This window comes from Hyla sarda, chromosome 3, assembly GCF_029499605.1.
Source record: "Hyla sarda isolate aHylSar1 chromosome 3, aHylSar1.hap1, whole genome shotgun sequence".
NCBI lineage: Eukaryota > Metazoa > Chordata > Amphibia > Anura > Hylidae > Hyla > Hyla sarda.
The window spans coordinates 428,680,824-428,697,747 of record NC_079191.1 but is presented as its reverse complement, the minus strand read 5'-3'; the positions used below and the strand labels follow the sequence as shown (position 1 = coordinate 428,697,747).

Here is a 16,924-nt window from a genome sequence, read left to right as displayed (position 1 = left end):
GACTAGTCATCCCTACATATAGTGTAATACACAGGAGACTAGTCATCCCTCCATATAGTGTAATACACAGGAGACTAGTCACCCCTCCATATAGTGTAATACACAGGAGACTAGTCACCCCTACATATAGTGTAATACACAGGAGACTAGTCATCCCTCCATATAGTGTAATACACAAGAGACTAGTCATCCCTCCATATAGTGCAATACACAGGAGACTAGTCATCCCTACGTCTAGTGTAATACACAGGAGACTAGTCACCCCTACATATAGTGTAATACACAGGAGACTAGTCACCCCTCCATATAGTGTAATACACAGGAGACTAGTCATCCCTACATATAGTACAATACACAGGAGACTAGTCACCCCTCCATATAGTGTAATACACAGGAGACTAGTCATCCCTCCATATAGTGTAATACACAGGAGACTAGTCATCCCTACATATAGTGTAATACACAGGAGACTAGTCATCCCTACATATAGTGTAATACACAGGAGACTAGTCATCCCTACATATAGTGTAATACACAGGAGACTAGTCATCCCTCCATATAGTGTAATACACAGGAGACTAGTCATCCCTCCATATAGTACAATACACTGGAGACTAGTCATCCCTCCATATAGTGTAATACACAGGAGACTAGTCATCCCTCCATATAGTGTAATACACAGGAGACTAGTCATCCCTCCATATAGTGTAATACACAGGAGACTACTCATCCCTCCATATAGTGTAATACACAGGAGACTAGTCACCCCTCCATATAGTACAATACACAGGAGACTAGTCATCCCTCCATATAGTGTAATACACAGGAGGTAGGTACAATGGGCAGTACTGCAATCTACTTGTCATCTCTCCCTGTCCAGTAAGTTGACTTTTCCCTTATAATAATAATAATAATTAACTCTTTCCAGGCCGGCGATAATCCAGGTCACCCCGGCTGTAACACCCTGAGCTGACAACATGTCTGTATCACACGCGAGCGCAACAATTTACACGTATTTCACTAGAGCGTCACCGACTGGCGGGAGATAATTCTGCTATCTGTTCTCTGTCCCCGATCACTTTACCTTACAAGGACAAACTTACCAACAATAACCTTTTTTTTGGGAAGGGGATTTAAAAAAGGGAAAAAAAAATAAATAAAGAATTGCTTACACAGCACAGACTCAGCAGAAGACGGGGTAATGGTATCTTGGAAGGGAAGAGTTACGTAAAAGACACCATCCCCCCCCCCCCCCCCCAATCTAGAGTCCTGCTGAAGTCTTGTTTTATAGTCCAAAACAAAAGGGGCAGGGGACATATGACCGGGAAGACAAAAAGGAGTCATAAAGTCCGCTCCACCTGTCTGCGCCCGCACAGCCTCGCCGCATAGAATGACAACAGCTGTAGTCTTCGGATTTAAGAGCCGCGATGACCAAAGACAAAAAGATGTCATCATAGTGAGTGCTCATTCATACTGCAACAGCTGTTTCGCCCTCCTCCCCCCCCCCCCCCCCCCCCCCCCGGATATAAAGTGGTGAGAGCGGTATAAGGCAGGGTTTCCCAACCAGGGTGCCTCCAGATGTTGCAAAACTACAACTCCCAGCATGCCTGGACAGCCAAAGGCTGTCCAGGCATGCTGGGAGTTGTAGTTTTGCAACACCTGGAGGCACCCTGGTTGGGAAACACAAGGGAAAAAAAAAAACCAGGTGGAGGCTTCAAATATTCATGAAGTCCACGGTTCCCTCTTCATGACACGTTAGGACTAGAGATGAGCGAACTTACAGTAAATTCGATTCGTCACGAACTTCTCGGCTCGGCAGTTGATAACTTTTCCTGCATAAATGAGTTCAGCTTTCAGGTGCTCCGGTGGGCTGGAAAAGGTGGATACATTCCTAGGAAAGAGTCTCCTAGGACTGTATCCACCTTTTCCAGCCCACCGGAGCACCGGAAAGCTGAACTCATTTATGCAGGAAAAGTCATCAACTGCCGAGCCGAGAAGTTCATGACGAATCGAATTTACTATAAGTTCGCTCATCTCTAGTTAGGACTTCAAATATCTAATCTCCGACAACATTTCCGGTGTGCGCTCTGCTCTCATTCAGTCATAGGGACGCCGTGTAGACCCAAATCCAGTGTAAAACCTTGTACACACACCCGAAAATGTGCGCAAAGTCCCGGAAAACAGTGTCGGACATTTCACACATTAGCGCGATCCGACGGGTGCTAGGACCACTCGGAAATGTGCTGTCACATAGAAGGCAATGCATGTCTGAGTGTATTGTATGTGCGGGCGCCGGAATCGGGATTTCCACAGCCGAAATTCCGCCACACAGTGCAACATTGTAATCAATGGGACTCTGCTGCAGCAGATTGTTCCTGCAAAGTTCCTCCATGTGAACATTTTCTAACATTGATTTCAATGGTAACTTAAAAGGGTACTCCGGTGGAACACTTTTGTTTTCTTTTTTTAAATCAACTGGTGCCAGAAAGTTAAACAGATTTGTAAATTACTTTTATTAAAAAAAAAATCTTAATCCTTCCAGTACTTATCAGCTGCTGAATACTACAGAGGAAATTCTTTTCTTTTTTAGGAACACAGAGCTCTCTGCTGACATCATGACCACAGTGCTCTCTGCTGACATCTCCTGTCCATTTTAGGAACTGTCCAGAGTAGGAGAAAATCCCCATAGCAAACATATGCTGCTCTGGACAGTTCCTAAAATGGACAGGAGATGTCAGCAGAGAGCACTGTGCTCGTGATGTCAGCAGAGAGCTCTGTGTTCCAAAAAGAAAATACATTTCCTCTGTAGTATTCAGCAGCTAATAAGTACTGGAAGGATTAAGATTTTTTTTTAATAAAAATAATTTACAAATCTGTTTAACTTTCTGGCACCAGTTGATTTAAAAAAAAAAAAAAAAAAAAAAAAAAAAAAAAGGAGGTTTCCACCGGAGTACCACTTTAAGGGATGCCCTTATGATAGCGCTGAATCTGCCTCTTACTGATACAGGGAGCACTGTCATGGGGGAAAGCGGCCATGTTTTTGTAATTTGTAACACCTCCACTTTTTCTTAAAAAGCAGTGTTTCCCAAACAGGTTGTCTCCAGCTGTTGCAAAACTACAACAACCAGCATGCCCCAACAATTATTTGGCTCTCCAGCTGTCCCAAAACCCTATCTGCAGTCATTCCCAGACAGCTAGCATGATGGGAGTTGCAGTTTTGCAAACAGCTGGAGACATACACAAGGTTGGGGAACGCTACCTTATGGTTGTTGGTGCATGATAGGCGTTGTAGTTTTGCAACTAGCCTTAGATTGGAATACACTGCCATATAGCCATTAGTGCATGATAGGAGTTGTAGTTTGTAACAGCTGGAGACCCACAGGTTGGGAAACCCTGCAATACATCAGTCAGAGCATGTTGGGAGTTATAGTTTTGGAGAGAGGATAGACTAGATTGGATACAACTATAGGAAACCCTAAGCCTGTGTTTCCAAAACAGGGTGCCTCCAGCTGTTGCAAAACTACAAATCCCAGCATGCCCGGACAGCCTTTGGCTGTCCGGGCATGCTGGGATTTGTAGTTTTGAAACAGCTGGAGGCACCCTGGTTGGCAAACACTGCTTTAAGGACACGTCTGGTGCAAAAAAAATAACGTGCTGGGTCACGGCAACCTGGTACTTTACCGGACACCTGTACTGCCACACGTCTTAGTATACAATGCAGGATCAGAACAGGATCAAGCTTATCTGTCCCAGGAAATACAGAAATACCAGGTTACCCAACACTCGATAATCTCATTTCATGTTCGTCAAATAAAAACGAATCCTCAGGAGACCGGAGAAGTTTTCAGTAAACGTAGAACCAAGATGGGATCTGCTATAACTGTACTGCAAACTGCGAGCGGCTGAGACACGTCCACATAAAACAGATCAATAAAGCTGTCAGCCGAAATGCCCATATAGGACACAGCTATTCCTCTGGATAACCTCCATACACATGCACGCTCAGTTAACCTAAGCATGCATGTGTTGTGGATGTTTAGAGGGGGGAGCAGACCGCTACTAGACACCTTCGGTGTCTGCTTACCTCCCTCGAGAACAAATTGGGGATTGAAATTCAGCATGCCTGATCCTTTATTGCCCCCCCGTGTATGCCAACATTTCATACAAGTCCTGCAAAACTTCTGTGTGGGACCACTTGGAGGGAATCTGTCAGCGCTGTATCATGCTCAGAGCTGCAGACAGTGCATAGGGAGATAAAACAAATGATACTAGTCTTAGAGCTGGGCGGTATTACCAAAAAAAGTATATCACTGTATTTTTCTAAGTTATGGCGGTGTCACAGTATTTAACGGCATTTGTGGTCCGGGGGGGGGGTCCCCAGTATAGTGTCAGGTGGTCGGAGGTCCTCCCCATGGTACCCAGGGTCTCAGTAAGGCCGCCCGGTAACTCTCCTCCATGTCTCCGCAGTTCTGCTCGAGTTTCCCGGTCACATGTCCGCCAGGAGTTGTAGTCCCCTCCCAGCTCCTCACAGTCAGTTCAGTGCGGCTAGGACTACTCTTCCCAGAGACGCTGTGCGGACGGACGTTTCTCTACGCCATCCCGCATTGGAGTTAGTTGCTATGAAAACGGTATTGCGGTACGTGGAAAATTCATATCTTAAGACAGAAACACACGGATATTCGGTATGAACCGGTATAGCAGATGGCTGTTTACAGAAATATAAAATCATGTTTTCTTTCCAAGCTCAAGTGCTGCATGTAAACCTTCTCCCAACCCAGCCCTCCCTGCCCTCTGCATGATTGATGTAAAGAGTTTGGCTTCAGGCCCTATGCCCTGCCCATTATTAATTTAAAGCTGGGAAGGGTGGTGGAGGGAGGAGAGGTGCATGCGGCAGCTCAGCCTGGCCTCTATGGCGCTTAAAGGAGTTGTCAAGTGAAAAACACCTTATGACCCTATTCACAGGATAAGGGATACACTTCTGATTGTGGTGGGTCCAACTGCTGGGACCCCCAGTGATCTCCTCAACAAGACCCCTGCTCTCTGAGAGGAGTACGTGCTGCAGATGGCATGCGCTCGGAGCCAAGGTCCATTCCGGAGATTGGGTGTGGGGTTGAGCTCAGCGGACGGACCCCTGTAATCAGGCACATAAAGCCCTATCCTGTGAATAGGGGACAAGTTGTCTTTCACTGGAAAACTGTTTGCAAACAGCCCTCAGCTAAGAGACAAGCATTTTATCTTCCTATCTCTGTAGCTCGTGATACAGAGCTGACAGATTCCATCTAAGGATAAGAAATATGGTCTCACTTTCTAACAACTGTTTACACCAAAATAATTGCAGAAATTTCTAAGCTGCATGAAGTGACAGCAAGCAGAGCTATTAAACATAGAGGTATGTAAAATGTATTGAAAAGTTTTGCAACTTTCTAAAATACATATAAAGTTAAACCTGTTCGTAACATCTCATGTTCCAAACTTCTGACACTGTAAGGGTGCGTATTTGACGCTGCGCAAAATTGGTGGCAGCAGCGGGAAATACGCTGCATATTCCTCGCTCACCATACACACAGGGCTTTCCGGTGGCAGCCCTGTGTGTGCAGTGAGTTTTGGAAACAGGGCCGTGTGCCGGCGTGACTTTGACGTGCGGCTCCACCTCCAAAACTCACTACACGCATAGGGGCTGCAGTCGAAAAGTGAGCGAGGAATATGCAGCCCATTTCCCGCTGCTGCCACAAATTTTGCGTACGTCAGGTGGGAACGCACCCTTAGATAGTACAAGGAAACACATAGGAGGACATTTATCAATGTTGGTGTGAGGCAGTAGAGATTTAAAGGGGTACTCCGGTGAAAGCCTTTTATCTTTTAAATCAACTGGCTCTGGAAAGTTAAACATATTTGTAAATTACTTCTATTAAAAAAATCTTAATCCTTCCTGTACTTATTAGCTGCTGAATACTAGAGAGGAAATTATTTTCTTTTTGGAATGCTCTCTGATGACATCACGAGCACAGTTCTCTTTGTTGACATTATAATAATAATAACGCTTTATTTATTGTTGTCTTTAGTAGGATTTGAACCCAAGTCCCCAGCACTGCAAGGCAGCAGTGCTAACCACTGAGCCACCATGCTGCCCTTAGCATACATCTGCTATGCACGGTTGCTAAAATGGACAGAGATGTCAGCAGAGAGCACTGTGCTCGTGATGTCATCAGTGTTCCAAAAAGAAAGGAATTTCCTCTGTAGCATTCAGCAGCTAATAAGTACTGGAAAGATTAAGATTTTTTTTTAATAGAAGTAATTTACAAACATGTTTAACTTTCTGGAGCCAGTTGATTTAAAAGAAAAAAAGGTTTTCACCGGAGTACCCCTTTAAAGGAGTATTCCGTTGAATGAAGGGGCGGGGCAATTACATCACGAGCGCCCAGCGCCAGTGTTCGGAACAGTTTGTTCGAAACGCCGAGCAGCAGAGTACCCCTTTAAGCCATGTTTTCTTGGTGTATTTTTTGCCCAGTTGCTCAAAATTTACCAAAATGGCGCGCAGGACTTTATCAATTTTGCGCAATTATAGAAACCAGTGAGCTGCAGAGATGGGTTTAAGCTTTGTTCTCTGGCATCTGACACATTTGGACGTGCCCTAATAGGTGGTGTAGGCTTTGGGCGAAAGTTGTGCGCAAAAAACTATTTTCCACACATAACTTCGTGCTCACTGCATAAAGTGCTGCTCAGTGCCCCAAGTAATACGCTGGTTTGAAAAAACAATAAGAACACACAAAGCTGCAACTGCGCAAAATTTGGCGGCTAAATAACACCAGAAAAATGGTGTCCCAACATTGATAAATGTCCCCCATCGTACCTTACATATATCTGTCTGTGCTTCCAGAATGCAGAAAAAGTATTTTATTCACTGGTGCCAAGTGTCAAAGGGGTGTTCCCAAATCTCTGAAGTGCCAAGGGCTGCTCCCCATTCCCGTCTCAGCTTGACTGACAGTCAGCTGGAAACTGAGCCCTGTTTCTACATCTTATTCCTGCAATGAGCATACAGGTGTGTGATTTGGAAACAGGGCTCGGCTTCCTGCTGACTGTCAATTAACCAGGGACAGAGATGGGAGAGTGCGCGAGGTGGCGCTCCAGCTCTCAGCACTTCAGAGGATTGGGAATTCCTCTTTGACCCTTTGCACCAGTGAATAAAAACCATTTTTTCTACATTACGAGAGCAAAGACAGATATATGAAAAGGTAATTATAGGACAATGGGGACTGTATAGCAGTGTTTCCCAACCAGTATGCCTCCAGCTGTTACAAAAAACTACAACTCCCAGCATACCCACTCACAAAGAGTCATGTAGTTTTGCAACAGCTGGAGGCACCCTGGTTGGGAAACCCTGTTGTATAGGAACCACTGGTGTTTGTTGCGTGACGAATCCTTCACAGTACTGTGGATTCCACTATGCGAACAGAGCAAATAAGACCAAAAAGTAATAAAAACAACTTCCCAATAGTAAAAAAACCAAAACATAATCAGACTATAGGCCTAGAGAACGTGGCGATGAGGGGAGCTGATCCCAACATAGTGAAGGGCAGCGGAGCCCGAAAAGAATCAACAATCAATGCAAAAACCATTCAGCCGAATGTCAACAGAAACTTGGATCAAGTAATAGAAGCGAACTACACGGCAAACAATAGCGAAGCACAGGCTACACTTATTACTGAGGATTAATGTCACAATCTATCATTACTCCAATACATATCGTGGAGCTGTGCCTCCCAACACCCCAAAAACTTCTCCTGCATGACACTGTAGGACAGGGGTCTTCAACCAGCGGACCTCCAGATGTTGCAAAACTACAACTCCCAGCATGCCCGGACAGCCAACGGCTGTCCGGGCATGCTGGGAGTTGTAGTTTTGCAACATCTGGAGGTGCGCTGGTTGAAGACCACTGCTGTAGGACATTGTGGACGCTCAGATCTGTCACATGGAGATGCATTTTGTTCACTACATGACCAATCACTACTCAACTGACCTACTTGCTGGCATCCCCATAGTAACCGAGGGAATTCCTGTCCCACCGCCACCAGCTTCTATGGAAGGGTAGAGTCATGTTTGAAGGTAACTCCATATCTACACCTCTGTATCCATCTTCTGGTTTATATATACAGAACGTAGTCACTGTGTACGCACATTACTCCACATATCCTGTATTATACTCCAGAGCTGTACTCACTATTCTGCTGGTGAGGTCACTGTGTACTTACATTACTTATCCTGTACTGATCCTGAGTTATATCCTGTATTATACTCCAGAGCTGTACTCACTATTCTGCTGGTGAGGTCACTGTGTACATACGTTACATTACTTATCCTGTACTGATCCTGAGTTATATCCTGTATTGTACCCCAGAGCTGTACTCACTATTCTGCTGGTGAGATCACTGTGTACATACATTACATTACTTATCCTGTACTGATCCTGAGTTATATCCTGTATTATACTCCAGAGCTGCACTCACTATTCTGCTGGTGAGGTCACTGTGTACATACGTTACATTACTTATCCTGTACTGATCCTGAGTTATATCCTGTATTATACTCCAGAGCTGTACTCACTATTCTGCTGGTGAGATCACTGTGTACATACATTACTTATCCTGTACTGATCCTGAGTTATATCCTGTATTGTACCCCAGAGCTGTACTCACTATTCTGCTGGTGAGGTCACTGTGTACATACATTACTTATCCTGATGATTCCCTTTTATTGTATGGTAACAGTTGTCATTTTGCAGCAGGTGTAGGGCCACAAGTTATAGAACAGTGTTTCCCAACCAACGTGTCGCCAGCTGTTGCACAACTACAACTCCTAGCATGCCTGGACAGCCGAAGGCTGTCCAGGCATGCTAGGAGTTGTAGTTGTGCAACTGCTGGGGCACACTGGTTGGGAAACACTGTTGTATAGGGTGCAGATTTGTACAGTCCAATGAGTATAAGGGGGCACACCGGGTCCAGTCTAGGCCTCTATACCCGGTCCAGTCTAGGACTCACATTCCCTGTAGCTTTCTCCTTGTATAATTCCCAGCCTCCTCCAAGGTTACCTTACAACTGTTTGTCATTAATCTTTAAACACAGAAGGGGCCACAGCAACTGCATGTAAGTCTAGATCCCGCGTGTGACGCCACTCATGCAGTTTTGTTTTACCCCCCCCACCAATTGTTAGACCTCAGGCCCAGTAAGATATTTTGGGGGGGAGCTTTCCACGAGGCGCCATCAGCATTCACGGCTCATCCCTCATACTGTAGATCTGCCCCTGCCGCCCCTCCTGTACTACGGCAAGGAATTACCTGGGAGTGATGCGGGGGGGGGGGTCGGGAGACGAGAAGGCAGGATTAGCATGATCTGACAGGGTATTGATCTCACAGAGGGCAACATCTTACTGCAATGCAACAAACTAGGGGGTTACGGAAAACACACAAAAAAATAGTTTTTAGATAGCATTTTACTTGTGGACACCAGTGCGGCGACAACACATGGCGACCCCCTGATCATGACAACTTATGGGGGGGGGTGCATGCACTGTAACAAACGCAGCTACGGGGGGGGGGGGGTCTGGGTGCGAATGCAAGAAGTCCAAACAAAACCCGACAAATAGGACGGACCCTCAGTACAGCCGCATACAGCAGGAGAATGGTGCAGTCACTAATGCAAAGCAAAAAAGCAGCAGCAGACGGGGGGGATCCCTGCTCCGAAACGCTTGCGACAGCATCACAACCTGATCACACAGTCAAAGCCATTCATAGCTCTGGATCAGCAGCACAGAACCCGCAGCACTATGCACGGTACATGATTAATAATGGGAAGCCACCCTATGCTTGTCCATACACAATAAAAGAACCAGGCGAAGGAGGAGGGGATTGAGTCGGGGGGGGGGGGATCCCAGTGTTACCCTAAAAAATTACCTACGCAGCACATAATACATACAATAAACCTATAGACAGCTTCCCCCCCTCGCTCTGCTGCACGGCCCGGGCAGACATCTCTAGACGCGGTCGTCTCACCATGAACAACACAGAGAGCGACCGCAGGGACCCAAGCACAGCTGTCTCATCCATTGAGAGCAAATTCCACACACACTGTATGAGTCAATTATTACCCTGTATATGGGAAAACACCGACATATGCTTCCCCGGGGGGCCGCTGGGACCCGCTCACCCACCAGACGCTGCAGTGATGATCTATAGATACAGTATAACCTTCTCCAAGAGAGAGAAAGAAGAAGAAGGCGACCACCTCCTTGTCCAGACCAGACTCTTTGTTATCTTGTTTTGCATAAGACTTTTTTTTTTTTTTTTTGGGTGGTCTTCTCAAAAAAGGTCTCACATGTCCCACCAGGGACCACAACTACTCCTAGGGGGAAAGAAATCTGCATTGGAAGTTCTTCAGGAGGTCTAACCAGCGCCGACGGAGTTAGGCCGGGTTCACACCACGTTTTTGCAATTCAGTTCCCGTATCAGGTTTTTGATTAAAAAAACGGACTCCTCAAAATCGGACTGAACTGTATCAAACCGTGTGTACAAATTTATATCCGTATACAGTTGAAAACCGTAAAAGGTTTGAAAAATGAGGTCCGGTTGCATGCGTTTAAGAAAAAAAAAACGTATACGTTTTTAACTTTTCACTCCTTTCTTGAATAAAGTTTCATTTGTTTGATTGAAATTCCAAGAAAAAAAAACTGTACAAAGTCAAAAACCGTATGGTGATAAGGTTTGAAAAATTATGTCCGGTTGCATCCTTTTTTTTTTTTTAAGAAAAAAAAAAAATTATACTTTTTAACTTTTCACTCCTTTATGAATAAAGTTTCACTTGTTTGATTGAAATTCCAAGAAAAAAAACTGTGCAAAGTCAAAAAACGTATGGTGAAAACCGTATAAGGTTTGAAAAAAACAAAAAATGTATACTTTTTAACTTTTTCATTCCTTTATGAATAGTTTCACTTGTTTGATTGAAATTCCAAGAAAAAAAAAGAAAAGCAAAGTCAAAAACCATATGGTGAAAAACTTATAAGGTTTGAAAAATTATGTCCGGTCGCATCCGTTTTTTAAGAAAAAAAAAAAGTATACGTTTTTAACTTTTCGCTCCATTTCAATAAAGTTTGATTGTAATTCCAAAAAAATAAATAAAAAAAAAAACACTGTGCAAAGTCAAAAACCGTATGGTGAAAACCGGATACGCACATACGGTTCTGTATTGTTCCCATCGATTCCCATGTAAAAAATTAATAATAATAAACATTTTTTTAAAAAGTATACATTTCAATATGGTTTTTCACCCGGACCAAAAAACATGGTAGGCTACAGTTTTGGGTACGGGGAGAGAAAAAAAAAAAAAAAAAAACAGAAAAACATACAAGACGCAAAACTGACACAACCGGATGCATCGTTTGGCATACGGTTTTCAATGGAGAGTCAATGTATACGGTTTTCAATGGAGAGTCAATGCGTACGGTTTTCAATACGGTTCTGTACGGTTTTCAAATTGAAAACGTATACGGAACTGTATTGCAAAAACGTGGTGTGAACCCAGCCTTAAGGAGCCTGAGAGTAGAATCTTGTTACTTTGTATAGTTTTTGTGTTTGTTTTGGGTTTTCCCTTTTATTTGGTTACATTGTTGCAAATACTGAGCCCAGTTTCCCCCTCCTCCCCAGTACACAGCACAGCCATTGTGACACACAATAACACTCTCCCTGTAAATACACCAGTTCCTCCCAGACTGGGACAATTGGCCATGGAGGTGTCTTCCTTGACACCAGGAGGAAGGGGGAGGCCATGTTACCTTGTCGGAATACAATGGGTACAGGACAGTGTTTCCCAACCAATTGCAAAACTACAATTCCCTGCATGTTGGGAGTTGTAGTTTTGCAATGCTGGTTGGGAAACACTGGTAGTAATAGGCCTGGGGCATGGCATCATTCATGATGCCAGTCATTGTGTACAGTATATCACACAGAATGCCAGGGTATGGTAGCATTATTCATGATATTAGATCTCATACTTAAAAGGGGTACTCCGGTTGAAAACTTTTTTTTTTTTTTTTTTTTTTTTTTTTTTATAAACTGGTGCCAGAAAGTTTAACAGATTTGTAAATGACTTCTATTAAAAAATCTTAATCCTTCCAGTACTACTTAGCTGCTGAATACTACAGAGGAAATTATTTTCTTTTTGGAACACAGAGATCTCTGCTGACATCTATGTCCATTTTAGGAACTTTCCAGAGCAGCATATGTTTTCTATGGGGATTTTCTCTTACTCTGGACAGTTCCTAAAATGGACAGAGGTGTCAGCAGAGAGCACTGTGGTCATGATGTCAGCAGAGAGCTCTGTGTTCCAAAAAGAAAATAATTTCCTATGTAGTATTCAGCAGCTAATAAGTACTGGAAGGATTAAGATTTTTTAATAGAAGTAATTTACAAATCTGTTTAACTTTCTGGCACCAGTTGATTAAAAAAATAAAAATAAAATAAAAACCTTTTCCACAGGAGTACCCCTTTAAGTGTTTCCCAACAGGGTGCCTCTGCTTGTTGCAAAACTACAACTCCTAGCATGCCCGGACAGCCGAACCGGAGGCCCCCTGGTTGGAAAATACTGCCATACAGGATGCCCGTGATGCCAGTCAACATTATATACTAACTACAATTCCTGTCAGATCCTGGAAAACTCTACAATAGATAATATACGGCGCCCGAATGCCAAGGGGTACAGCACCGGTAGGGACGGTAGGGGCAAATTACTCGACCAAGTTGCGAGTACAGGTGCAAAGTGCTTGGCACTAAAAATGGCCAAAATGGGGAAACCATTGTGCTGCTAGGTCATTAGCTGGTTGTACGACTTGGGACATGGCAGCCATATAGTCCTTGCGATGGGCATCTGCTGGCGCAATAGTCTAACCAGTGGGACTGTAATAAATGGGGGTCCGAGGAGGGGGGTCCAAAGGGCACTAGTTGATGGGATGCCATCCCCTATGATGGCCATATGCGCTACCAAGAAGGGTGAACAGGGCTACAAGTTGGCAAAGTTGCACCAGAGTCCTAGTGCTGGAATAGGCACATGATGGGTGGAGGTATGGTGCCCAGAGGAATGATGGTAACATTGTGGTGGTGGTGGTGGTGGGGGGGGGCAGTAAAGGCTGATGAGGAGTACAAAGGGTTATGTATGGGGGCGCAGTAGAGGCTAATGAGGAGTACAAAGGGTTATGTATGGGGGCGCAGTAGAGGCTGATGAGGAGTACAAAGGGTTATGTATGGGGGCGCAGTAGAGGCTGATGAGGAGTACAAAGGGTTATGTATGGGGGCGCAGTAGAGGCTGATGAGGAGTACAAAGGGTTATGTATGGGGGTGCAGTAGAGGCTGATGAGGAGTACAAAGGGTTATGTATGGGGGTGCAGTAGAGGCTGATGAGGAGTACAAAGGGTATAGTGTGGGGGTGCAGTAGAGGCTGATGAGGAGTACAAAGGGTATAGTGTGGGGGTGCAGTAGAGGCTGATGAGGAGTACAAAGGGTATAGTGTGGGGGTGCAGTAGAGGCTGATGAGGAGTACAAAGGGTATAGTGTGGGGGTGCAGTAGAGGCTGATGAGGAGTACAAAGGGTATAGTGTGGGGGTGCAGTAGAGGCTGATGAGGAGTACAAAGGGTATAGTATGGGGGCACAGTAGAGGCTGATGAGGAGTACAAAGGGTATAGTGTGGGGGCGCAGTAGAGGCTGATGAGGAGTACAAAGGGTATAGTGTGGGGGCGCAGTAGAGGCTGATGAGGAGTACAAAGGGCATAGTATGGGGGCACAGTAGAGGCTGATGAGGAGTACAAAGGGCATAGTATGGGGGCACAGTAGAGGCTGATGAGGAGTACCAAGGGTATAGTATGGGGGCACAGTAGAGGCTGATGAGGAGTACAAAGGGCATAGTATGGGGGCACAGTAGAGGCTGATGAGGAGTACCAAGGGTATAGTATGGGGGCACAGGAGAGGCTGATGAGGAGTACCAAGGGTATAGTATGGGGGCACAGTAGAGGCTGATGAGGAGTACCAAGGGTATAGTATGGGGCGCAGTAGAGGCTGATGAGGAGTACAAAGGGTATAGTATGGGGCGCAGTAGAGGCTGATGAGGAGTACCAAGGGTTATGTATGGGGGGTGCAGTAGAGGCTGATGAGGAGTACAAAGGGTTTAGTATGGGGCGCAGTAGAGGCTGATGAGGAGTACAAAGGGTATAGTATGGGGCGCAGTAGAGGCTGATGAGGAGTACCAAGGGTTATGTATGGGGGGTGCAGTAGAGGCTGATGAGGAGTACAAAGGGTTTAGTATGGGGCGCAGTAGAGGCTGATGAGGAGTACAAAGGGTATAGTATGGGGCGCAGTAGAGGCTGATGAGGAGTACAAAGGGTATAGTATGGGGCGCAGTAGAGGCTGATGAGGAGTACCAAGGGTTATGTATGGGGGGTGCAGTAGAGGCTGATGAGGAGTACAAAGGGTTTAGTATGGGGCGCAGTAGAGGCTGATGAGGAGTACAAAGGGTATAGTATGGGGATGCAGGCAGGAGAAGCAGCTTGAGGGTAGAAGTGAAACACTGATTCCCCTAGGACAGGCTGCTGGTGGGTAGAGTGGGTGCACTATGGGGGTTTAGGGGGTATGGTGAGTGCAGGGCAGGAGAGGCTGTTGGGGATATGGTGTAGGGGTGCAGGTGGTATGGTGGGTGTAGGGCAGGAGGTTGTTGGGGTATGGTGGGTGCTGTATGAGAGTACTGGACAGTAGGGGCAGACGCAATGACAGAATAGGATGTTGGAAGTATGATAGGGTGCTGGAGGGTGCCGTATGGGGGTGTTGGTGGTACAGTATTTGAGTGTAGGGCAGTAGCAGCTGTTAATGGTATGAGGGTGCCAGGGGTACTGTGGGTGCAGTATGGGGGTGTTGGTGGTACAGTATTTGAGTGTAGGGCAGTAGCAGTTAATGGTATGAGGGTGCTGGGGGTACAGTGGGTGCAGTATGTGGGTGTAGGGCAGCAGAGGCTAATTGTGGTATGGTATGAGGGTGCTGTATGGGGGTGTTGGTGGTACAATATGTGGGTGTAGGGCAGCAGAGGCTAATTGTGGTATGAGGGTGCTGTATGTGGGTGTTGGTGGTACAATATGTGGGTGTAGGGCAGTAGAGGGTAATTGTGGTATGAGGGTGCTGTATGGGGGTGTTGGTGGTACAGTATGTGGGTGTAGGGCAGTAGAGGGTAATTGTGGTGTGGTATGAGGGTGCTGGGGGTACAGTGGGTGTAGTATGGGTACAGTATGTAATTGCAGGGCAGTAGCAGCTGTTGAGAGTATGGTATGAGGGTGCTGGGGGTACAGTATGTGGATATAGGGCAGTAAAGGGCAATTGTGGTGTAGTATGAGGGTGTCGGTGGGACAGTATGTGGGTGTAGGGCAGTAGCGGCTGTTGGTGGTGTGGTATGAGGGTGCTGGGGGTACAGTATGTGGGTGTAAGGCAGTAGAGGGTAATTGTGTGGTATGGTATGAGGGTTCTGGGGGTACAGTGGGTGCAGTATGAGGGTGCTGGGGGTATAGTATGAGGGTTCTGGGTGTACAGTATGAGGGTGCTGGGCGTCCAGTATGTGGGTGTAAGGCGGTAGAGGGTAATTGTGTGGTATGAGGGTTCTGGGGGTGCAGTATGAGGGTGCTGGGGTACAGTATGAGGGTGCTGGGCGTCCAATATGTGGTGCAGGGCAGAAGAGACAGCCGGGGTAGAAGCAATAAACACTGTGATGCCCCTAGGAGCTGAGGGGGTGAAGGGCCGAGCTGTCAATCATCCCCAGGAGCAATGAATGGAGATTTAAAGGGACACGACCATTGCAGTTCCTGCCGCCTCCAGCCGACTCCATGTCTGGCACAAGCCCGTAATCCGCGGCTCTCACCTCATGGTGTCCGTTCTCCTCCTCTTCCTCGGCGCTAGTGAATGGAGGCTCTCCTCTCCCCGGTTACCGGAGTGCAGACAGGGAGTAGCATCCGAGCACGGTATCTGGGGAAGGTTCCACCAATTATCCCGTACAATAGAGACGGCTCACAATACAAGGGCTCCTCCTCGGTGCAGCTCTCTCACAGCCACAGCCGCCGCCGCCGCTGCGACCGCCCGTCTGTGCAGCGACCTGCAGCGCGCATGCGCGGACACAAAAGACACAAGAGAGAGAGAGAGAGAACAGGCTGCTGTGCGCGCGGACCCGAGCCACGTGACCCGGAGCGCTGCTCCTAACAACAAGAGGGAAGACGCGGCTGTTTGGGGACGGGGTCAGGACGCGCGTTCTAGAACGGCTACAAAACCACGCCCCCTTACTGGTCTCCGGGCCGCGCCCACTGTGCCATCCTTCAGCTGTTCCGAGGGAAACCTGTGGAGGGCGGTGACGTCATCAAGGATGTAAAACAGTCTGTTTCTGTTTCCCAGTTAGTGTTTCCCAACAAGGGTGCCTCCAGCTGTTGCAAAACTATGACTCCCAGCATGCCGTATGGGCAAGCTGGGAGTTGTAGCTTTGCAACTGCTTGAGGCACCCTGTCAGTAGTCAATCCAAAACATCTTTAAAAAATAACTAAAATATAAATATATATAGATATATATATATATATATATATATATATATATATACACAGTGGTCCCTCAACATATAATGGTAATCCGTTCCAAATGGACCATCGTTTGTTGAAACCATCGTATGTTGAGGGATCCGTGCAATGTAAAGTATAGGATAGTGGTCTACAACCTGCGGACCTCCAGATGTTGCAGAACTACAACACCCAGCATGCCCGGACAGCCGTTGGCTGTCCGGGCATGCTGGGTGTTGTAGTTTTGCAACATCTGGAGGTCCGCAGGTTGTAGACCACTGTTAGAGGAAGTTGTACTCACCTATCCCCGCC

The 16,924-nt window shown here is 46.3% G+C and overlaps 1 protein-coding gene across 3 annotated transcripts in view; it reads right to left on the bottom strand.

Moving 5' to 3' along the window:
- The window catches only part of ENAH (ENAH actin regulator), a 101,105-nt gene extending 84,817 nt beyond the window's left edge, over positions 1-16,288 (bottom strand). For 2 of the 3 annotated variants that reach the window (XM_056568448.1, XM_056568449.1), the window contains exon 1: positions 15,934-16,286. In XM_056568448.1, the coding sequence (XP_056424423.1) occupies positions 15,934-15,938 (5 nt within the window). In that variant the 5' untranslated portion in view covers positions 15,939-16,286. Of the gene's footprint in view, positions 1-15,933 lie in introns of all 3 variants that reach the window. The other variant, XM_056568446.1, reaches the window with a different exon arrangement.
- Between the last annotated feature and the right edge of the window lie 636 nt (positions 16,289-16,924).